At 45.4% G+C, this 24,717-nt stretch overlaps 2 protein-coding genes across 4 annotated transcripts in view; one reads left to right on the top strand and one right to left on the bottom strand.

Annotated features, from left to right (window-relative positions):
• The first annotated feature begins 686 nt into the window (after window positions 1-686).
• Window positions 687-17,065, top strand: LOC110486284 (tubulin gamma-1 chain). The gene is made up of 11 exons (XM_021557749.2): window positions 687-890; window positions 1,087-1,199; window positions 5,213-5,380; window positions 5,579-5,647; window positions 7,775-7,854; window positions 8,110-8,236; window positions 9,019-9,105; window positions 10,767-10,916; window positions 14,702-14,854; window positions 15,132-15,293; window positions 15,691-17,065. Exons 1-11 carry the CDS (start codon window positions 842-844, stop codon window positions 15,886-15,888), a joined length of 1,356 nt encoding a protein of 451 aa, XP_021413424.1. The 5' UTR covers window positions 687-841; the 3' UTR covers window positions 15,889-17,065.
• A 323-nt stretch (window positions 17,066-17,388) lies between these two features.
• Window positions 17,389-24,717, bottom strand: part of LOC110486280 (unconventional myosin-X) — a 46,624-nt gene continuing 39,295 nt past the window's right edge. For all 3 annotated transcript variants that reach the window (XM_036940974.1, XM_036940973.1, XM_036940975.1), the window contains 4 exons: window positions 23,354-23,474; window positions 22,353-22,838; window positions 21,739-21,930; window positions 17,389-19,818 (listed from right to left, as the gene is read on the bottom strand). In XM_036940974.1, the coding sequence (XP_036796869.1) occupies window positions 19,645-19,818; window positions 21,739-21,930; window positions 22,353-22,838; window positions 23,354-23,474 (973 nt within the window). In that variant the 3' untranslated portion in view covers window positions 17,389-19,644. The remainder of the gene's footprint in view (window positions 19,819-21,738; window positions 21,931-22,352; window positions 22,839-23,353; window positions 23,475-24,717) is intronic.

The raw sequence follows: 24,717 nt of genomic DNA, 5'->3' as shown, positions 1-24,717 counted from the left end.
CTGCCGGTGACACCACAACCTCACTTTTCTGCGATTTACGTTCCATCCCTCCAGTACAGTTGATAACCATTGCAATAAAAGCTAAAAAATAATATCTTACTGAAGCATATATCACGTATTGGTCTATCCCTCTGTACTGGTACAGATCTACTAGTAACACTACTCCTCTCAGGATCCATCCCATTTGACCCTATCTTCCTCTACTTTCTTCACTGCCTCAGCATATGCGTCCTGCACAATGTATGCGTAACATTGATGTTTCACTCTGGTCACACATAATGAAATAGCCACATTTAAATACGATTTTAGAGATATTTAATTATATCCAGACAATTTCGAAAAAGTCCATTCTTTCTTTTATTGTAGTAAAGTATAATGTACTTTTCTATTCACAGCAATTCTGCCAAACTATTTTACTCAACTCCTACTATTTGATGACTGCAGCCCTAATATGTGAGCATGCAGGATTTTATAGAAGTTAGTAGGGCTCTTTTTTTCTTTTCTTAGTAGTACAGGATTAGATAGGATGGTTTAGTTTCTCTTAATGTTTGGTTCTTTGTTCATTATTCTGTAAACTGTGAATGACTACACAATCTAGTACAGTAGGTGGCGGCATGCCCCTATGAACTGTGTTTGCGAAACGCCGTAATATTGTAGAAGAAGAAGAAGAATGTGAGCATGCGCATTGTCGCAAATGCCGTTTGGCGTTGTGACTCCATTTATGCGGTATTTCCAAGCGGGAAGCAGCAGCCAGGTCAGCAAGATTAATACAGTGGTCGGTTAGACAGCAGTCTCTCCGATTATAGACTTCGCTGGTAGGGGATCTACTAAAAAAAGGAATATGCCCCGAGAAATCATAACACTTCAACTTGGCCAATGTGGAAACCAAAGTACGGTGAAGTCTTTTCCCTGCTACAAATTATTAGCTAGCTAACGTTAGTACATATACCTAACGTTAACAACTGTAGGCATAGCAATGCTAGCCAACAGCTAGGCTAGTAGTAAAATAACAACTACTAGACATGTACGTATCATGCATGGGTTTGGTGTTGTAATTAAATGCATCTTATTTCCACTCCATTGCAGTTGGTTTTGAGTTTTGGAAACAACTCTGTGCAGAGCATGGCATCAGTCCGGAGGGGATTGTGGAGGAGTTTGCCACAGAGGGCACTGACAGGAAGGATGTCTTCTTCTATCAGGTACAGAACATCATTAGCTAGCTAGATAAGTGGGTCAGGTTCCTATCCCGGATATGGAGCCAATGGGGAGAGAGTGCGTGTAGGCATCGCATCTTATCACTTTGTTGTATCCTTCTCAACCGTATTGGAGAAGTTTCAAGGTCCCCTCAAACCGTCTTCTCCAATGTGTTTTGAGAAGGAAACAAGAGTCAAGAAAATTTGAATTGAGAAAGGGCGATAGACTAGAGGGAATCCTTGCCTCTCTGTCTATTGGTCCTGATGTGGGTTTGGCAGGTTGCTAGATTTGGCTTCAAACTAAAGTACAGGACATGACAGTTATCCACTGACAACACAGACAGGGAAAGTTAAATATAGGTAAAAAAAGAAGAAAATAATTTAAAAGACAGATCTTCCAAAGGTGGTGGAGTGGCATTCTTTACCAACGAACACCTTCAGTGCTCGGCTGTCTCCACCAAGTCTGTCCCCAAACAATTGGATTTGCTGGTTTTTAGCATTGAACTTTGAAATAACTCTTTGTTGACTGTTACTGGGTGTTATGGGCCACCATCAACACTGGCCTGTACCCTACCTGCTCTCTCATGACCCCTTACATTAAGTCTGAATTTGTCCTGCTAGGTGACCTAAACTGGGATATGCTTAAACCACCTGACCAAGTCCTAAAGCAATGTGACACCTGAAATCTTTCTCAGATTATTACCAATCTCACAAGGTATGACTCCAAACACACAGAAAAGGCTACTCTCCTTGATGTTATCTTCACAAATCATCCCAATAGGTATCTGGTGTTTTCTGTAATGACCTTAGTGATCACTGTTTTACAGCCTGTGTTTGTAATGGTTGCTCAGTGAAACAACCTGACGCTTGCTAAAAAACTTTAATGAGCAAGCCTTCCTTCACGACCTGGCCTCTGTAAATTGGTGTAGAATCCGCTTGATACCCTCTGTCGAAGATGCTTGGACCTTCTTTTTTGATATTTTCAGTGGTATTGTTAACAAATGCTCACCCATAAAGAAAATGAGAATTAAAACCGGTTCAGCCCCTGGTTTGACTGTGATCTTGTAGACTTACTCCACCTCAAGAATTCCATTTGGTGAAATGCTCGGACTGACGGGCTCTCGTCCAGGCAAATGAGAAATATGTGCACTCAGGCTATCTGGAAGGCCAAAGTTTAAGTTTAAGGAGAAGTTCTCTCTGGGTCTAACCCCAAGAACTTCTGGAAAACGGTTAAAGACCAGGAGAATAAACCCTCCTCCTCACAGCTGCCCATGTCCCTTAATGTTGATGTGGTTGTTACTGACAAGGAGCACATGGCTAAGCTCTTTAATCACTTCCTTAAGTCAGGATTCCTATTTGACTCAGCCATGCCTCCTTGCCCGTCCAACATTTCCTCATCTCCCACCCCTTCTAATGCTACTAGCCCCGATGCTCCGCCCTCTTTTTTTCCCCTGCTGGTGGTCACTGAGTCTGAGTTGCTAAAGGAGCTCATAAAACTTGACCCCCAAAAAACATCTGGGTCAAATGGTTTAGACCCTTTCATCTTTAAGGTTGCTGTCCCTATTGTTGCCTCCAACCTTTTTAACCTGTCTCTCCTCTCTGAGGATGTTCCCATTGCTTGGAAGGCAGCCACGGCGTGTCCTTTATTTAAAGGGGAGATCAAGCTGATCCTAAATGTTATAGGCCTATTTCTATTTTGCCCTGTATATCAAAAGTGTTGGAAAAACTTGTCAATAATCAACTGACTGGCTTTCTTGATGTCTATAGTATTCTCTATGGTATGCAATCTTGTTTCTGCTCAGGTTGTGGATGTGTCACTGCAACCTTAAAGGTCCTCAATGATGTCACCATTGCCCTTGATTCTAAGCAATGTTGTGCTGCTATTTTTATTGACTTGGCCAAAGCTTTTGATACGGTAGACCATTCCATTCTTGTGGGCCGGCCATGGAGTATTGGTATCTCCGAGGGGTCTTTGGCCTGGTTTGCTAACTACCTCTCTCAAAGAGTGCAGTGTATAAAGTCAGAACATCTGTTGTCTTAGCCACTGCCTGTCACCATGGCAGTGCCCCAAGGCTCTATCGTAGGCCACACGCTCTTTTCAATGTACATCAACAACATAGTTCAGGCAGTAGGAAGCTCTCTCATCCATTTATACGCAGATGATAGTCTTATAGTCAGCTGGCCCCTCCCCAGATTTTGTGTTAAATGCTCTACAACAAAGCTTTCTCTGCTCTTAAACTTATGAACACCTCCAAAACAAAGGTCATGTGGTTTGGTAAGAAGAATGCCCCTCTCCCCACAGGTGTGATTACTTCCTCTGAGGGTTTAGAGCTTGAGGTAGTCACCTCATACAATTACTTGGGAGTAAGGCTAGACGGTACACTGTCCTTCTCTCAGCACTTAACCTTAGCCTGCAGCTCTGATAAATCTAGACTTGGTTTCCTCTATCGTAATCGCTCCTCTTTCACCCCAGGTGCCAAACTAACCCTGATTCAGATGACCATCTTACCCATGCTAGATTACAGAGACGTAATTTATAGATCGGCAGGTACGGGTGCTCTCAAGCGGCTAGATGTTCTTTACCATTCGGCCATCAGATTTGCCACCAATGCTCCTTATAGGACACATCACTGCAGTCTATACTCCTCTGTAAACTGGTCATCTCTGTATACCCATCGCAAGACCCACTGGTTGATGCTTATTTATAAAACCCTCTTAGGCCTCACTCCCCCCTATCTGAGATATCTACTGCAGCCGTCATCCTTCACATACAACACCCGTTCTGCCAGTCACTTTCTGTTAAAGGTCCCCAAAGCACACACATTCCTGGGTCGCTCTTCTTTTCAGTTCGCTACAGCTAGCGACTGGAACGAGCTGCAACAAACACTCAAACTGGACAGTTCTATCTCTTAATTCTAAGACTCAATAATTGACACTCTTCCTGACAGTTGTGGCTGCTTCGCATGATGTATTGTTGTCTCTACCTTTTTGCACTTTGTGCTGTTGTCTGTGCCCAATAATGTCTGTATCATGTTTTGTGCTGCTACCATGTTTGGCTGCTGCCATGTTGTGTTGCTACCATGTTGTTATGTTGTGTTACTACCATGCTTTGTTGTCATGTGTTGCTGCCATGCTGTGTTGTTGTCTTATGTCTTTATGTGGTGTGTCTTGTCGTGATGTGTGTTTTGTCCTATATTTTTATTTTAGATATTTTTTTAAATCCCAGCCCCCGTCCCCGCAGGATGCCTTTTGGTAGGTCCTCATTGTAAATAACAATTTGATCTTAACTGACTTGCCTAGTTAGAAATAAAAACTAATGATGCGGTGCAGCAGCTGCTGTATTGACAGCAAACGAAATGGACAGCGTGCATCACGGACTGTACCATTTATTCCCCACTAGATGGAGCAGTCTAATAATTTATGGCAGTCAGCGTTCACCATGTTACTGCGATCAAATATTATTGGTCACATACACACGTTTAGCGGATGTTATTGCAGTTGTAGACATGTTTGTGTTCCTAGCTCCAACACACATCTAAAAGTGAAAGAATGGAATTGAGAATTATATGAATATTAGATTGAGCAATGTCGGAGTGGCATTGACTGAAATACAGTAGAATAGAATACAGTATATACATATGAGATGAGTAAACGTTATTAAAGTGGCAAGTGATTCCAAGTCTGTATATAGGGCAGCAGCCTCCAAGGTGCAGGGTTGTGTAATCAGGTGGATGCCGGCTAGTGATGGCTATTTAACAGTCTGATGGCCTTAAGATCGAAGCTGTTTGTCAGTCTCTCGGTCCCAGGTTTGATACACCTGTACTGACCTCGCCTTCTGGACGATAGCGGGGTGAACAGGCCGTGGCTCGGGGTGTTTGATGTCCTTGATGCTCTTTTTGGCCTTCCTGTGACATCGGGTGCCGTAGGTAGTCACCAAACTACTATTATTATTGTGTATGCTTTGCTTTCTGTGCATCAAGTAGGAGTAAGCCTTACCTCTCTCTCTATATGGTCCGCAGGCAGACGATGAACATTACATCCCCCGTGCTGTTTTGTTGGATCTGGAGCCCAGGGTGATCCACTCTATCCTCAACTCCCCCTACGCCAACCTGTACAACCCAGAGAACATCTACCTGTCGGAGCACGGAGGAGGTGCAGGGAACAACTGGGCCAGCGGCTTCTCGCAGGTGACTATGTGGACCATGTTGTTGGTTGTAGCTGGGCCAGAGGCTAAAGGACAGGGTCCATGTAGAGAATAAAAGCTTTAGCCTTGAGGCGAATAATGCATATCTAGTAGAAGTTTGGCTATGTTGTTGTTATAATTCTTTAGTAACTACATTCACCCATATAACTATCTGGAATAATGCATGTCTTGTCGTTTGCAGGGTGAGAAAATCCACGAGGAAATCTTCGATATCATCGACAGAGAGGCGGACGGCAGCGACAGCTTGGAGGCAAGCCCACTCTTTCTCAGTCTCTGATTGGTCCACAGAGCGTATGGGGTGAAAGCTAAGGAGTCAGCAGGCCTGAGTTTGGAAGCATTCCAACAATTCTCCCGTCTCATACACACACTGCACTGACTGCATATCCTGCCTCACGTGAGGAGAACATTGGAGGGAGAAACTGAAAATTGGAGGGGACTATCCAGAGTGAAACACTTCCTGATTGTCTCCATATGTAACTGACTGACGTGTGAAAGGAATATATGTTTTTCGGTTCTTTTTTTCCCTCTTTCCCTTCCGTTGTGCTGTGGTGGAAAGCATGCTTTCTTTGGCGACTTATAATGGCTAACCTTAATAGAGAGTACACATAAAATGGGAGCCCACACATGTCATCTTAAAACTAGTAAATGCTGTTATTTCAAGCCTTTTGCAAAAAAAAAAAAAAAGTTCCTCAACTGCCACTGTAAGGTTGCCTCCCTTAAAACAACATGACTTTCCCCATAGAAGTCTGTGTAATTTCTGTTGCCCCTACTCTTTATGACCCCACATTATTATTTAGAGTGTGTGGACATGCATTTGAGAGGGTGTGTGTGAGAGAGTGTGTGGCATGCCGTGTTGGGTGGTAATAGCTGGACTGGAGTAGAAGGCAGGTATTACATGGCTGCCTAGGCGAAGGAGAGAGCCTACTTGTGGGGTTGGCCTGCCCTCCCACCTCCAGGCTGGGTGGAGAGTGGGAGGCGTGAACACATGTCGTATATACTGGCACAGTACAATAAATACTACTACTTAACCTGATGGATGTAATCTAAAATGTAGATTTCTGCCTAAATAGACATACTCAAAAGTAATAATTTATCATGAGAGGGCCATAAACAACTAGTAATGCTGCATACTCCAAGAAATAATAAAATCTCACCTTTCTGGTATAAATAGTTATACATTTCTCAGGTGTAGTCACTTTTGAGGTAACGAGTACATATTCAAAATATGATGAAAATATTAAATATACACTGAGTATACTAAATATTAGGAACACCTTCCTATTATTGAGTTGCCCTCAGAACAGCCTCGATTCGTTGGGGCATGGACTCTACAAGATGTTGGAAGCGTTCCACAGAGATGCTGGATGTCCTTTGGGTGGTAGACCATTCTTGATCTACACAGGAAACTGTTGAGCGTGAAAAACCCAGCAGTGTTCTAGACACAAACCGGTGTCCCTGGCACCTACTACCATACCCCATTCAAAAGCACTTACATTTTTTTGTCTTGCAAATTCACCCTCTGACTGGCACACATACAATCCGTGTCTCAAGGCTTAAAAAGCCTTCTTTAACCTTTCTCCCTTCCTCTACAGTGATTGAAGTGGATTTAGCACGTGGCATCAATAAGGGATCATAGCTTTCACCTGGATTCACCTGGTCAGTCTATGTCATGGAAAGAGCAGGTGTTCTTAATGTTTTGGACACTCAGTGTATGTGATGTAGTTCCTATTCAACAAAAGTTGATGAATAGGGCTTGAAATGACTGATGTGCTTTCTAAATATAGTAACAATCAAATTATAAAATGACTAACTATAGGATTTTACTTTCCTTATAACTGTAAAATAGATATAATATTTAGTAACAGTACAAAATTGAACTGGTTAAATAAAAAATAGGAATTTCATAGAACTAGACAGATAATATTCTGCCCTGTGTCCTCTGAGCAACGCACAGACGCCACTCAAATGCCCACCGACTACGTCACACCATCTTTAAGCTGTGAGCACAAACTGATTTAGTCCAGCTGTGACCAAGAGAAAGTGGGTGTTTCTACCAGGAGAAAGTGGTTTGTTTCTACCAAGAGAAAGTGGTGTGTTTCTACCAAGAGAAAGTGGTTTCAATTCTGCGAAATGCTTTTGTATTGTATTTTCGTGTTGGGAGTTTTAAATCCCTGTGTGAATATCATATCGAGATGAGACACGCATCAATAGAATCGTAGGGGTGTCAGCTGTCAGGAAATATGCGAGGGGTAGTGACGCACTGAGCCAGAGGAAATTGCTCGTTTGTCTGGATGGCCCAAAAATTGGAGACGTTTTAATCTTTTCACCCAGAGCAGTGGAATTAAGGAATTACGATGGTTCTGTTTCTCTGTTGCAGGGTTTTGTCCTTTGTCACTCCATCGCTGGGGGAACCGGATCCGGACTGGGATCCTACCTGCTGGAGAGGCTCAATGACAGGTCTCAACACACACACACACACACACACAGGGAGGCTGAATTTCTACTCTTTCTGTTTGACTGCTGTAAAGTTAGTAGACTTTTATAATTGATGAAGTAGAAACTCTCTCCTAATTGTAACCATAATTGTCCCAGCCTCCATTGGAGAGATAATATTCTCTCCCTGGGGGCACCTTTTAGTTTTCCACTGTTGGATGTTTTTCTGTGATCTGGTGTGTGCTACTTTTCTATTTTCTTCCTGTGTGTGTTGGCCAGGTACCCTAAGAAGCTGGTGCAGACCTACTCTGTGTTTCCTAACCAGGATGAGATGAGCGATGTGGTGGTGCAGCCCTACAACTCACTGCTCACACTCAAGAGGCTCACCCAGAACGCAGACTGTGTGGTGAGCAAGAAATACACACACATCTGTAGACACACACACACACACACGCATCCTCTCTCATCTGTGCTTTTTGCCTTCGTCTGGCTAGCGTTGTGTGGGGAATAGACAAAATGTTCTTTCCTGGAATCAAATCCATGCACATAAACTCTGATGTTGCATGGTCATTTTTTCGAGAATGTCCCCTTGTGCCGTTAAAATGTGATTTACAAAAATAAATAATGAAGACAAGACGTGCCAGTTCCACGCTGTCTTGTTGTTGATTCTTCCCTGGCTGCTGGTGTGTGACTGGTAATGAGGCAGTGTTGGTGGACATTTACATCTCTGGATGATTACATCTTTGCTGCCTGGGATTGATGATTGTATTAGTTCCCGAGATGCTCTGACGGCCTAATGTTTCTCCTCTCCAATATCTACTTCCTCCTGCAGGAGTTTACGCAAGGGCCTCTACACAGGCTTATTGGGTTAGCCCCACAGCTAATAGAATCTATGTGGAGAAGAATTGGTTCCCCTGTTAGTGACGCACAGTGTGTGCCTCAATGCTTCAGTCTTCACACAGCAGCACACTGTCTACTCTGCTTTACCCATCAAGACAGACTGGAGGATTGGATCACAGCCCACTGTTAACTAGTCTCTACCACACAGCATCTCTCTCTTGCCTCTGTTTCCCCTAATTCTAAAGTCAAACCTCCCTATTGCTGTCTTTCTGTGGAAATGTCAATCTTCTGACCTCATGTCTACACATCCCTCTCATTCTGTTTCTCTTTTTGACTTGTGTGTGTCAGGTGGTACTGGACAACACTGCTCTGAACCGCATCGCCACCGACAGGCTGCACATCCAGAACCCCTCCTTCTCCCAGATCAACCAGCTGGTGAGTGATTGACACCTGCCACTCAGGTGCAAGCTCCACCTCCTTCCCTAGTGGTGTTCTCAATATCCAGGTTCTAGATCACCAGACCCCCGAGAGGAGAAAGTGTTTCTGTACAGAGGCCTTTTGATAGCCTGGTCCCAGATCTGTTTGTGCTGTCTTGCCAAGTCGGTAATACGACACAAACTGAACTGTGACCAGGCTACTGTTTTATAGCCTACTAGTTGTGACCCAGATGTGATTAGGCGAACACAGAGAGCGTGTATGCGTGAGGTAAACCTCACACTGTTTGTTCAAACCTCAGGACAGTCTGACTAACTAGTTAGACTAGTTACTCCTCACACTTTAGCTGTCAAACAGGATCTCACACTCCCTAGCAATTATTGTTGAATGAACACCCAGTGATTGTTTAAAAAACAAAATTGTGGTCAAATATGTCTATAGCCCTAGGGCTGTGGCGGTCATGGGATTTGGATGACTAGTTGGCCACACAAATGAACTCGGACACCGTAATAACTGGTCAAATGTTATATTATTATTATAATTTATATATATTTTTGAAAATTCCCCTTTCCTCTGCTCCTGACTGCATGTGCTGCCATAGAAATAGAATGAATAGAACGGGCGTCCCCATTCAATGGTGGCATAATGGGTGGACTGGCGGCTATTGCTAGTGTCCCCGTAGGAACAAAGGAGGAAGTAAAAGCAGGAAGTGTACCTGTCAAAATGTGCTGTGATTTGTTGATTCAACTCAACTGACATTACAAAAACTACATTCCATTGCATGAGCCACATCAGTTAAAATCATTTGAATGAACATTCTACATTACCATGAAAAGTATTGTATCACAATACCAGGCAGCCGTTGCGAGTGTACCCATGAGTTTACCAGTCAAATTTCCAGGGTGAGAGGTGCCTAGTCTGTTCTATTCATTATATTTCTATATGTGCCGCTGCAGGGAGGGGGACACTGTCTAGGCAACTCCTTGCTTGTTTCAGCAAGGAACAGCAGTTTCATCACGTTGTTAAGAGTCCATGTTACTGTAGAAACGGACTCGGCCTCACGAATGCCCGGCCATTCCGTCTTCAGTCAGCTGTTCATTCCACCCCCCAATAATATTTAAACGGTTATGCCGGTTATTTATTTTCATGACGGTCTTCATCCATAACCGTTGTTCATACAGTAATTGTGGCAGCCCTTTATACCCCTCTCTAGGCTAACCTTCTAACCATACAATCTCATATAGCATGTCTTTTTTTTAAACATTAAATACTGTAAAAACACCAGCAAATCAGCCCCAAGTGATTTTAATTTTGGAAATCTGTTCCAAAGTGTTCTCTGACGCTGACTGCCATAGAGACCATACTGTATATGTGATCGTATACAAATGTAAGCAAGGTTTGAAATATTTTATCTGTTTGGGCTTCTTGCAGTCAATTTGCAGTCTACAAATGATTTGTAAATATTTTCCGGCTCCCTGACCACCCACTCATGAAAAGATTGTCCCGCGGCTGAATCTAGGTGATGATCCCTGTCATATAGGCTTCATTTCTTATGACCACTGTACACTCCTGGTGATTGCCCGACAGAAATTGACAAGATTACGGAAATAAAAACAGCCACAAGTAATTATGTCAACTAAAGTTTTTTTTTCTCTCCACAGGTTTCCACCATCATGTCAGCCAGCACAACCACCCTGCGTTACCCTGGATACATGAACAACGACCTGATTGGTCTGATCGCCTCTCTCATCCCCACGCCCCGCCTTCACTTCCTCATGACTGGCTACACACCGCTCACCACTGACCAATCGGTAAGTAGTTCACAGTGACCGCCTAGTACGTCTTGGTGCTTTCAAGACACCTAAAAACTCTGAAAAAATCATGACGTCCGTGATCTTCAGGTCTGAAAGTTGGACCTCTATAAAGATGGCAGAGTTTCTGACTTGGAATTGCGATTGGATGACCGTTCAAAAAAATACAACCCAGTCGGCGCTCGTTTTTTCCAAAACACTGATGTCTTCATCAAACTTTATTTTTATTATTATTCTTCTGCATTGCTACTCTTACACCATTTAGGCTAGAAACGCCATTCAAACTTTAAAATGTGAAGACTGGTCTGGAATGGTGTGCTTGCATCCAACTTTTTAAAAACGATTTATACTTTTGAAACAACATTTTTTCATTCACTTTAATGGGACTTTTTTCAAGATTCTAGAGCTCCTTATTGTAACGTCACTTCCAACATTCACTGTAATACAATGCATCTTTTGACAAAAATCTGCTATTTTGACCACTTTGCCAACAACTTAGACAAAAAGTTAGAGCGTAGTCTAGAAAGGTCTCGAATTTGTGATTTTGTTTTACCAATCTCTTTCACCGCTTAAGCTATTAACTCCAAATATTATATATACTTTTTAAACTATAACCATTTTAAAATGTGCATAAAATAACATGGGTTTGAACGAGAGCCATAAGAATACAGAGGTAGCCATTCAGTGGTCCTGCTGCTTGGCCAATTAATCAACAACACCAACTTACACAATTCTGGCTATCCTAACTATCCTATTCTTTCAAAGATTTATCAACTATAGTCATATACATTTGCATAAAATAACTATCCAACTGGCTTCATCAATAAGTGCATCGATGATGTCGTCCCCATTGATTACAGGCAACATCCGCACTGAGCTAAAGGGTAGAGCTGCCGCTTTCAAGGAGTGGGGCTCTAACCCGGAAGCTTATGAGATGCTATGCCCTCCGACAAACCACCAAACAGGCAAAGCGTCAATACAGGACTACGATAAAATCGTACTACACCGGCTTCGAAGCTCGTCGGATGTGGCAGGGCTTGCAAACTATTACAGACTACAAAGGGAATCACAGGCGAGAGCTGCCCAGTGACACGAGCATACCAGACGAGCTAAATTACTCCATGCTCGCTTCGAGGCAAGTAACACTGAAACATGCATGAGAGCATCAGCTGTTCTGGACGACTGTGTGATCACGCTCTCCGCAATGTGAGGTAAGACATTCAGGATGTGTACTCCGAGCATGCGCTGTCCAACTGGCAAGTGTCTTCACTGACATGTTCAACCTCTCCCTGTCCCAGTCCGTAATACCAACATGTTTCAAGCAGACCACCATAGTCCCTGTGCCCAAGAACACTAAGGTAACTTGCCTAAATGACTACCAACACGTAGCGCTCACGTCTGTAGCCATGAAATGCTTTGAAAGGCTGGTCATAGCTGACATCAACACCATTATCCCAGAAACCCTAGACCCACTCCAATTTGGATACCGCCCCAACAGATCCACAGATGATGCAATCTCTATTGCACTCCACACTGCCCTTTCACACCTGGACAAAAGGAACACCTATGTGAGAATGCTATTCATTGACTACAGCTCAGCGTTCAACACCATAGTGCCCTCAAAGCTCATCACTAAGCTAAGGACCCTGGGACTAAACACCTCCCTCTGCAACTGGACTTCTGGACTTCCTGACCCTTACTCCAGGTGGTAAGGGTAGGTAACAACACATCCGTCAAACTGATGCTCAACACAGGGGCCCCTCAGGTGTGTGTGCTCAGTCCCCTCCTGTACTCCCTGTTCACTCATGACTGCACGACCAGGCACGACTCCAACACCATCATTAAGTTTGCCGATGACACAACAGTGGTAGGCCATATCACCGACAATGACGAGACAGCCTATAGGGAGGAGATCAGAGACCTGACCGTGTGGGGCAAGAACAGCAACCTCTCCCTCAATGTGATCAAGACAAAGGAGATGATTTGTGGACTACAGGAAAAGGAGGACCGAGCACACCCCCATTCTCATCAACAGGGCTGTAGTGGAGCAGGTTGAGAGCTTCAAGTTCCTTGGTGTCCACATCACCAACAAACTAACATGGTCCAAGCACACCAAGACAGTCGTGAAGAGTGCACGATAAAACCCATTCCCCCTTAGGGGACTGAAAAGACTTGGCATGGGTCCTCAGATCCTCAAAAGTTTCTACAGCTGCACCATCAAGAGCATCCTGACGGGTTGCATAATTGCCGGGTATGGCAACTGCTTGGTCTCCGACCGCAAGGCACTATAGAGGGTAGTGCGTACGGCCCAGTACATCACCGAGGCCATGCTTCCTGCCATCCAGGACCTCTATACAAGGCGGTGTCAGAGGACGCCCTAAAAATTGTCAGATTCCAGCCACCCTAGTTATAGACTGTTCTCTCTGCTACCGCACGGCAAGCGGTACCGGAGCACCAGGTCCAGATCCAAGAGGCTTCTAAACAGCTTCTACCCCCAAGCCATAAGACTCCCGAACATCTAATCAAATGGTCACCCAGACTATTTGCATTGCCACCCCCTCTTTTACGCTGCTGCTACTCTGTTATTATCTATGTATAGTCACTTTAATAACTCTACCTACATGTACATATTACCTCAATTACCTCGACTAACCACACTATGACCGAGCCCCCTCTGTATATAGCCTCGCTATTGTTATTTTTCTGCTGCTCTTTAATTATTTGTTTTATTTCTTACTTTTTTTGGGGTCCTTTTCCTAAAACTGCATTGTTGGCTAAGGGCTTGTAAGTAAGCATTTCACTGAAAGGTCTACTACACCTGTTGTATTCGGCGCATGTGACAAATGCAATTGGATGTGATTTGAACAGTAACTATTGAACCATTCAAGCTAGAGACACCAAACCGACTTTGACATGTTCAGGGTATCCTAACCTTTCATTTAGCTACTTGTTCAACTACAACCAGTCCCCAACATTACTACTGCGGACACCAGCACTGCTATAACGTATTTCAAAACCATACATACTCCAAAACAAGCTAGGAAGCGCACCACATTTTCTTCAAGAAATGCACTTTTCCGACTTCACTGTCAGCCTGAAGAGTTGGTTTATTAGAACTACAGCTAGCTATTAGTAGGTCTAGATACAAACCTGTTCTACGTAGCTCAACTACCATCAAACTACGTTTAAAGAGCTGTCGTCACTAGATGCACCATCTTACTTCTCTCCCCTAGAAGTTTCTAATCATTACATCATTCAACTAAAATCCAACTTAATTTACACGGAATGTTTTACAAAAGTAAATTGTACATGTATTTATCTGAAACCCAGTTGCTTTCCTAAGAGTGTTGTCCACATGCTGTTTTTCCCCCCCATATTCTGACAGAAGACCATTTTGTCTTGTCTGTCTTTTTAGTTTTCACAACCAACAACTGTAGTTTAGACATTTTTGTGATCGAACTGCCCCACAATCCAAAGTAACAGACTACCATGTCAACTCCATCCAAGTGATCAGAACAATAATTTTATTGCATTAAACTTTGACTATATGTAACTGCTCTGCTTTAAATAGTAAAGTAAACCTTTTTTAAACTACTACCACGAAGACAAAAATACTTTTTAAAGAGTTAAAGCAAGTTTAGTTTAATCTCTGTTCTTGAAAACGCAGATCTTGACTGAGTTATCCAACTATCATCTTCTTTTAAAAACATTTTAGTGAACAAAGCATTCCTGTCACTTATGAATATGCGTGCTTATACATGCCCTCTCCTTTGTTTCTCTCCCAGGTGGCCAGTGTGAGGAAGACCACCGTGCTGGATGTGATGCGGAGGCTGCTGCAGCCCAAGAATGTCATGGTGTCCACGGGCAGGGACAGACAGACCAACCACTGCTACATTGCCATCCTCAACATCATCCAGGGAGAGGTGGACCCCACCCAGGTGTGTGCGTGTGTATATTTAGCATGAGAATGTGTGCTAGCTCAGTGCTCAATGTTTTAAAATAAAATAAAAACCGTTGTCTTTAACTACGGATGACATTTAAAAAAAGTTCACTGCTGACTCTGCTTAATTTGGATGTTATAAAGGAGATGGCTGAAGACCAAGTGGATATTGTAATGTCCTTGTGGTGCTGTGTGTTAAACATATTGGTCCAAATAGTTTTTGCAATATCAATACTTTCCATAAGTTGATACAATTCCTGTTTGTGTGAGTGCAGGTCCACAAGAGCCTGCAGAGGATCCGAGAGCGTAAGCTGGCCAGTTTCATCCCCTGGGGTCCAGCCAGCATCCAGGTAGCTTTGTCCAGGAAGTCCCCGTACCTACCTTCCGCCCACCGCGTCAGCGGCCTGATGATGGCCAATCACACCAGCATCTCCTGTGTAAGCTCCGACCCTCATTCTCATTACAGGTTCTAAAGGTTGGCTACTTGGAGTAGGGTGGCTACTTGGAGTAGGGTGGCTACTTGGAGTAGGGTGGCTACTTGGAGTAGGGTGGATACTTGGAGTAGGGTGGCTACTTGGAGTAGGGTGGCTACTTGGAGTAGGTTACCTTGTGCAAAAATATTTTAAAAGGTGACAAAACTATAATCCTTAGCTAACATTTCAATGGCAAAACACTTCATGGGTTGGTGATAAGAGTTTTCTGTATCCTCCTAACACACAGTCAGCAACTGAGGGAGTGGGCAGAAAGTGACTAATATGAGGTATATGTATTATGTAATGTATTCACTGCTACAAGTTCACTGGATGCCCTTTCTCTTCTCTTCCTCCGTTGCAGCTGTTCGAGCGGACTTGCAAGCAGTACGACAAACTGCGAAAGCGCGAGGCCTTCCTGGAGCAGTTCCGCAAGGAAGACATCTTCAAGGAAAACTTTGACGAGCTGGACAACTCCCGCGAGGTGGTGCAGCAGCTCATCGACGAGTACAGTGCTGCCACGCGGCCCGACTACATCTCCTGGGGAACTCAGGAGCAGTGAGGACAGATGAGATATACACCCGTCACATGACATGGGTCCCTCCCTCAGACACCCCTGTCACATGACATGGGTCTGGTCCCCCTCTACAGCCCAACCAGGGAAAGATGGGGCTGAGCTAGTTGCCTCCTGTGACACCTGCCCCATCCCTATGGAGAAAAGTGTTCAAGTTCATCCCTGCTGCTTTTCTTCCCTCTTCTGTCCTTAAGCTCTGTTTGGGAGTTAAAACAACGCTTCAATCTGTGTGCCTGTATCCAATCCCCACTGATGGTTATGAATAGTCTTTCTCTCTCTCATGCAGGATTCCAAAACGACCCCTGCCACGAGACACTTCATGGATAGTAGATCTGAAAGGATCAAATGGGTATCAGCTCCATCTTGTTCTCTTGACAGGTGGAATGTATAATATTGTGCCCGGTGGTTAAGGGTTGATTTGGAATTCTACATCAGAACTCGTAGCCTCGTTTGGCACTATTTTTATACTGTGTAGTACTACTCTGCTTTTGTGCTGTTCCTTTTGCAGTCACACCGACTAACATACCAGCCGGAGAAACACGCGAGTGTCCTTGACGGGGGAATGGAATAAAATGCCTGGTGTGACTATTGTCTTTGTACATTTCTGAAAGGTTTATGATACCAGAGCCCATGATGATCAAGCTCTGACAGGGTAGTCAATAGGCCTCGGATCAGTTGCTGCTGTCCCGTATGTACTTCCCAACACATATTTAAACCAAAACGTCTGTTTCCAAAGTATGGCAATGGTCATTGTTATTGCAGAGGACAGCCTACTTCTCTACTTTGGTGCCGGAGTGTAAATCCATACTTTCTCTTTCTCTACGTGCATCAAGTTAAATCGCATCTACAGTTTTCCTTTTTTTGTAGCCATCCAGATGTATATACTTTTCATGTTGAGCTTTGTGTTGTGAATTTCTTTTATTTTTTTTAATAATTCTATGAGAATATTCTTCATTGCCATTGGTGGACTTAAGTGTGAGCTGCATGCTGCTGTTCATATAAATAATTGTAAAACTATTAGGATAAAGTGGTACTTGTTCATTACTGCATCATGTACAATCACTGACATGCAGTCCTTAGCAGTTAGTCTTTGTATTCTGAAAATGCCCGCTTCAAAGCTTTTCAAGGGTCCACAAAAGAATGCCAGATAAAGCTTTACAACTCACCTGGAGTGTCTGTGTGCTAATACACCCCCCCCCCCCCCCCCCCCCCCCCCCCGCCATCAAATTCTACTACGCTACTTCAGGCCTCATTACCTGAAAGAAATGCAGGCTCACTCAGCGATGCCTGCTCGGTCAAGCAGGTCAAGTCCATTGTGTCAACCTAAGACGCTGACTGTTCAGAAGATTTTAGAAATCTGTCTGGTTGCTGGCACCAAAATCCATCCCCTCTGCCAGGCAGCTCAGGTTGAGAACTTAACTACGGAATCAATGAGTGGCTTTGTTTTTCAGTGATACTGAGCCTTAACACAATAACAAAACAGTATGGTACAATGGTGCTGCTTTTTAATTAATTACATAGTCTTTATAGTTTACTTATTGCACATCCAAGTTAGTTAAACAATAGTGCAATTAACTAGACACACATTACATACAGAAGGTACCATGCGGTGTACAAACGAGCTTTAAACAAAGCGAGCTTCAGGTTAGACTGTCGTCGTCCTTTTCATAGTTACACGGAGGGAGGGATCTCCGAGACCGTGAGCGTAGCTGCCTGCAGCTGCAGTATAAAAAGCGAGGGCCTGACTGGACAGTGACTGCTTGCATATCATATGGGCAGGAGGCAGGGCTGGCTGTGCCATGGTGGGTCCTTCCTCCTGAGGAAGACCTCCAAGTCTGGCTGCCACTTTAGGGGCAATAAAATCCCACCACAGCCTGGGTTCCTAATCAACTACTGTATTACAACATGACTAAAACTTCTATTGGTCTAAATGACGTTGGGGTGTAACTTTCTAACGTCTGGGTATATTCTCTGAAAAAAAAGCTTACAGCAGAACTTCTCTTTGGTCCATGCTCAAACACCACTTTTTAGTTACTTTAAATGAACTTGGACAAAGTCTACCAGCCAAGTAGTGAACACAGATAGGAAATGTGCTGTGGTTTTGTGGCAAAAAAAGTAATCTAGGACTTTATTCAATCTGTGTTGCTGATTGCGCGATGGAAAAGTCATTTCCAATTGAGTAGACTCATGCAGCGTTTACCGTGAATGCAGTCTCTGCCAATGCGGGAACATTGCCTTTAAACTTCAATCACGCTCTTAACGCTGAACATCCACGATACGGATTGAATAGAGCCCTTAAGCTATATAGGATCACATGGCTGATCAGTACAGTGACCTAATGGATCTAGATGAGACGTTAATGGGATCATTTCAAAGCCATACTTAAAATAAAATAAAACACAAAAAGGTTCTTAAGACATACAAAATGGATGAAATAAAAAGACAACACCAAACAATGTGTACATAAATAATACTAAGAACGCATCAATAGTCAGGACAGCATTGGTTCTGTGTGTCGGCACAGCAGAGAAAAGACAGGGGTCTGCATTGTGGTTGTGATGGTCCATGTTACTGGCTGGGGGTTAGGTGAGTACGTCAATTTTTCAGAGTGCGGACAGCTAGCTAATTTCCATCCACACCGAATATGTTCCCCACTGAAACAGAGACTGGGAAATAACAGTTCCACCCTTAAATTGGAAGTTTAGGCCTAGATACAAGATCAATATTGGATCACTTAACTATTAAAAATGAACAGACAAGACATTTAAAAGGCTCCTATCAAGTGTTAGCCATAGTTTCATGTTGGGGTGATAGCTCGGGCAAGCAGCAAGTTGACAAAGGGGGAGAAATCAGTGTTTGGTAGAAACAACAGACCAGTCATATCCCAAGATCCTTTAGTTTCTGTTACACAGCATTAGGCTGGATCCTTTATAACATCTTGTCCAATCAAATTGTCCCATCCAGTAGTCTCTCCCACCCAGCTGACAGTACCAGCAGGAGCAGTTCTGTCCATGACAGCCAGAGTGACTTACTGAGCTCCATCATCTGGTTCAAGTTCACACGGCTTGCTACATCGACAGTTCTAGGTAACGGAAGCCTGGCTGGGGTCTTTATGAAAACAGACCCTTTCAGAGTGTGTGTGTGTGAGAGAGAGGGGATGTGAAAGTGTGGGTGTGAGTCAGTCACCCTTTCTATTGCATGAGGGATATTCTAGGAAAGGCAGAGCACCACATGTAGAACAACATAGCAGAGGCACGTTCACAGTTTGTCCTCTGCTCTGCAGAGTGTCTCTAGGTGAGCGGTGTAACTGGTTGGGGAAGTGTAGATGAACTCGTGTCTAGGCAACAGTGTGTCTCCCTGAAGTATGGCTCTGTGAGTTCTAGGAGATAAGGAGCCACAGCTTCGGGTCCCGTGCCTCACGTTGTCGGGGTGCTGGTTCTCCCATGTGAGAACAGAGGTTGAGTGGCAGGAAGGGGGGAGGTGGCGACACCTCATCAGCACCCACATTGGTTTCTGTGGGTTTCTAGCCTCACTTACAAAACAGGCTCCTCCCCTTCTCGCTCCTTCAGTTAGAAAGCCCAGCGAGGTTTATTGTCACGGATGAGGAGTAAAAACAGCCCTCTCTTTGTTTTGGCTGTGGTGCTGTTCCCAGTGGAGGAGGTGGAGGAAGCAGGCGCAGGGTCCGCTAGGCTGGGGCTCCGAGGAGGCTGTGTGTGAGCTGAGGACAGGGGGAAGGGGCACCCATCACACAGGGTGCGAGGGCAGCTCCAGCAGGGTGGGGGTGGGTGTCGGGGGGAGGTGGTGGAAGCCCACCTCGATGGCAGTGCCCTCTGTGATGCTCACCACGTCGTCGCCCCTCCCACGCTGGCGACGGATGGCACTGAAATAGGCATTCATCAGCTGCATGATCTCAGTCAGCTGTGAGAGAGAGAGAACAGAGGGAGGGGGGAAGAGAGAGAGGACAGAGGGAGGGGGGAAGAGAGAGAGAACAGAGGGAGGGGGGAAGAGAGAGAGAACAGAGGGAGGGGGGAAGAGAGAGAGGACAGAGGGAGGGGGGAAGAGAGAGAGAACAGAGGGAGGGGGGAAGAGAGAGAGAACAGAGGGAGGGGGGAAGAGAGAGAGGACAGAGGGAGGGGGGAAGAGAGAGAGAACAGAGGGAGGGGGGAAGAGAGAGAGAACAGAGGGAGGGGGGAAGAGAGAGAGGACAGAGAAAGGTGCAGAGAGAGAGAGAGACAGAAGTAGTGAGAGAACAGAATAAGGGAGAGAAAACGGAGAGAGAGAGAACAGAGGGAGGGGGGAAGAGAGAGAGGACAGAGGGAGGGGGGAAGAGAGAGAGGACAGAGAAAGGTGCAGAGAGAGAGAGAGACAGAAGTAGTGAGAGAACAGAATAAGGGAGAGAAAACGGAGAGAGAGAGAACAGAGGGAGGGGGGAAGAGAGAGAGGACAGAGGGAGGGGGGAAGAGAGAGAGGACAGAGAAAGGTGCAGAGAGAGAGAGAGACAGAAGTAGTGAGAGAACAGAATAAGGGAGAGAAAACGGAGAGAGAGAGAACAGAGAGTCAGGCCTGGTGACAGTGTGAGGAGTGGCTTTCTCAATGTCTGTGTCTGGCACCAACACAGGAGGGAGGGGAGAGATGATGTCATCCAGCTGCTGCTGGAACAGACACAATCCTCCAGGGATGGTCAGAGCGTGATGTGCCTTGGCACATTCTGCAGCAGCACCAGCACTCACACCACTGGACTGAACTTCAGTAAGACACAACCCTAACAACAACAAAGGCAGATGGGTATTGCATTTCAACATATTATGTCTGTGTTTCAGCTGGGTTTTATATCTGTCCTTAAGGTCACAGCAAAATATTGCATTAGCTCATGATCGTATGTTGTTGTGTTGGCCACCAAGTCCTAACCCCAATTTATCCAACTATCATCAATCCACATCTGGCCTTCCCCCTAACACTATGTGACCTCTGGCCATAACCTTTGCCCTAACTTCAACACGACCCCAGTCCAGTTGCCGGCACCAATTTGAACCCTTACTTCAGCTGCTAACCTTGCCTTAACCGTTGACTCCTAGCTTAACCATACCCCCCTTCAAACCAGCTCCTGTTGAACTCTGCCCAATCCACTTAAATCCTCTATGTTTATGACTGAGCAATGTGAGCACCATAGTTCAGAAAAGTATCACCCTCCTTTAGCTGGCCTCCAATTTGCCTGTTCTGCTGCACCAATAAATAAATAAAAGCCACTCTTGTGCCCCGTGAGAGAGAGATCACAGAGAGGGCTTTGTTCCGCGTGGGAAGATGCAAGCAAATCTGCAGGATGAACGGACGATTTGTTCTCACAAAGAAAAAAATAATTAGCGGTTTGGGGAAATATCCAGGTTTCTGGGAAATGTTATGGGCTAATTTTTTAGTCTAACCACTGCAAAGAAAAAAAAACACTCACCCCGGTTAGTATTTAATAACAGGAAGTAAGACTCTTGGTGGTTGATTCTGGTGGCAGAGAGAGAGGCAGGCTGTGTACTCTCGTTTAAATCGCGATTAATTACCGTTTTTGCACGTGGGTCAGGGCGCTGTGGGTGGAATAACATCATGAGCAGGCAGCGTGGCTGTTTCAGTGACTGTGCACAACGCGTCACTGATCAGGAATAGAGGCCATTCACCAGGCACAGTAAAGCACCTCACTGCTGTGTGCAGCCCGAATGAGGTGAACAACTGGAGTCAATCAAAGACCGTCTCAGGCTTAATTCCACCCACAGACTCCGCTACGTGTCTGTGAGTGACAGATGTATCATTAGTACACACAATGCCTCCTGCTATGAGCTTTTGTTCGCCCACCTTGGTAGTTTCAAACAGCAGGTCTCGGTCGCCGGCGGTGATCTTGAAGGTGTTGCTGTCGGAGACGCCGTAGGAGCAGATCTGTCCGTAGGGGAAGGACTCCAGAGCCTCTGCCTCGCCCTGCCTGTACAGAGACACACACGTCGCTGCCACACCCAGCCACAGCTTCTGAGAGAAAGTACCTGTCGAACTCTGGAGAGGGAGAGAGAGAGAGGGAGAGAGAAAGAGAGAGCGAGGAGGAGGGAGAGAGACAAAGAGAGAGGGAGAGAGACAAAGAGAGAGGGAGAGGGAGAGTGAAAGAGACAGCGAGGAGGAGGGAGAGAGACAAAGAGAGAGGGAGAGGGAGAGAGAAAGAGAGCGAGGAGGAGGGAGAGAGGGAGAGAAAGAGACAGCGAGGAGAAGGGAGAGAGACAAAGAGAGAGGGAGAGGGAGAGAGACAAAGAGAGAGGGAGAGAGAAAGAGAGAGCGAGGAGGAGGGAGAGAGACAAAGAGAGAGGGAGAGTAAAAGTGAGAGGGAGAGAGAGAGAGAGAGAGGGCGGAAGAGGTCAGTACTAAGATCTCTCTTTACATTCAACTCACTTATCTGTGCAGACGGGGAAAGGAGATGTACTCACAATATAGAAGTCCACCTCATAGAGTGTGCAGCCAAAGCCAGACCACTGGCGTGCGATGGTGAGGTAGGCAGTCATACTGTCCCTCCTGCTGTACCCGGCCAAGCCCTTCCAGCACTCCACAATGGTGCTCATGATGGCCGCAGCCTCCTCCTTCAGACGGCTGCGTAGCCGCAGGTCCTGCTCCACCTTCTGCTTGTGGGCTGCAGTGGCCGTATGGTTCCACAACGTCCCTCCCAGGAGACCCCCGGGGAAGCGCTGGGGGCAGCCCTGGACCGGGGGCTGGGTGGCGGGGAGGAGGGCAGGGGGGGCACAGGGGGGCATGAGGAGCCGGGCCTCCACCATGTGGCCGGGGAAGAGCTCGTCCAGAGGGGGGCAGGGGGAGTGGGTGCTGAAGTCCCCGATCACAGACTGAAGCCGCAGGGCAGCCAGGGTCTGGAGGTCCTCCTCACAGGCTGGGAGCTGACCTCGCACCACCATCTCATGGCACTGCAGGGAGAGAGAGACAGAGGGGGAGGGAAGAAGAGAGACGTAGAGGAGGATAAAGAAAGAGAGCATGAGTGAGATTGAAGAAAATGAAGATGGAACAAGAGGGGGGGGGGTTAAAAGAGAGAGAAAAATAGAAAGGGGTAAAGAGATGGGGACGGCGGTAAAAGCTCTCCCTCCATCCATCATAGTGTTGTACTCCACCCTGTTTTACTCAGGCCCATAACTCTTTAATAACTGTCTTCAGGAAGAATGCACTAATGGACTGTGCAGCCAATGGCCTTACTCATGTTTTTAAAGCATTGTGTTAAATTACTATTGTGGATTGTAAGACTCTAACGACTGTTAAGTGAATCGTAATAAAGCAGTGAAATACAAGGAATGAGTCACTGGCCAAAACTATTAAAATGTCTAGTTATCATTATTGGAACAGCCACTAATGTCTAATTTAACATTGACAATAACACAGGAAATAGAGGTGCCAATCCCTCTCTCTCTCTGTGTGAGGTTTTTTTTACCTGTTCAAAGAGGAAGAGGTACTCGATGCTGTCGACAGATATGGCGTCAGCATCCAGAAGGCAGTAGAGTTTGAAGCAGAGCCTCCACTGGGAGTCTGAGTCTGGCTCTTTGGCAGACAGGCTGAGAGAGAGAGAGAGAGAGGAGAGAGAGGAGGGAGAGAGAGGGAGAGAGGGAGAGAGAGGGGGAGAGAGAGAGAGAGAGGGAGAGGAGAGAGAGGGAGAGGAGAGAGAGGGAGAGGAGAGAGAGGGAGAGGAGAGAGAGGGAGAGAGAGAGAGAGAGGGAGAGAGAGAGAGTGAGGGAGAGAGAGAGAGTGAGGGAGAGGGGAGAGAGAGAGAGGAGAGAGAGGGAGAGAGAGGAGAGGGAGAGGGGAGAGAGAGGAGAGAGAGGGAGAGAGGAGAGAGAGAGAGAGAGAGAGGGAGAGAGAAGGAAGAACACAAGGGGTTAGCAGGGTTGACGGGTGGGAGAAAAAACATGTCAGAATTTATACACAAGTACACACAGACGAGCATGTATGCACACACATAAGCACACACACATGCATGAGAACTCCCCAACTGGCGGGCCAGGTCAATATCCCACCACCCCATCCCTTCCTGCCTGTGACATCACCGTGTGCTGAAGCGGATGATGACTAACAGTGACCAGCTACATTTGGTATGTTTACCCTGTCACTCTAGCTCTGTAGACTGTAGACACACGCGCACCTCTTAGAACAACACTGAGCCCTATTCCAGCTGAATTCACTCCTTATCTGCCACACTGAGACGTATCCTTACACAAGCACATGACATCTGTGTCACATTGAGAGTACAGTGGGTGCCCTGACTGCAGAGAGACAGACATGGTGACACAAGCCCACTACTTTCCCAGCATGGTGTCGGTTTGTGATTGACAAAATGAGATGGCAAGGTCAGCAGTTACCAGGGACTTGGTTCATTTACAGCATGAGAGCTGGACCACAGGAGAAGAACAACACAAACGACACTATCTATCTGCAGAAACTAGGAGGATAGAAAGGTTCAGAACTTTCGTGAAACATTACAGAACAGTTGAGAAATATATGGTAATTAGAATTATATAATTATATGGGTAGCTGATAGGTGGGTAGCTGATAGGTGGGTAGCTGATAGGTGGGTAGCTGATAGGTGGGTAGCTGATAGGTGGGTAGCTGAAGGGTGAAAAAAAAAAAGAAGTAAAAAGTTAAATATACAGAGTACGTAAAATGCATACAGAACGTATAAGCTGGAAGTAGAAGCCTAAGTGTTGTTGTCCATTAGTTTACTCCAATTAGGGGAGGGGTGGTAGGGTTAGGGGAAAATAATGATACAAATATATATGGGGGATAGAAATGATGCAGACAATT

The sequence above is a fragment of the Oncorhynchus mykiss genome, chromosome 13 (genome assembly GCF_013265735.2).
Source record: "Oncorhynchus mykiss isolate Arlee chromosome 13, USDA_OmykA_1.1, whole genome shotgun sequence".
NCBI lineage: Eukaryota > Metazoa > Chordata > Actinopteri > Salmoniformes > Salmonidae > Oncorhynchus > Oncorhynchus mykiss.
The sequence above is the reverse complement of the archived record's forward strand: the minus strand, read 5'-3'. Positions and strand labels throughout refer to the sequence as shown.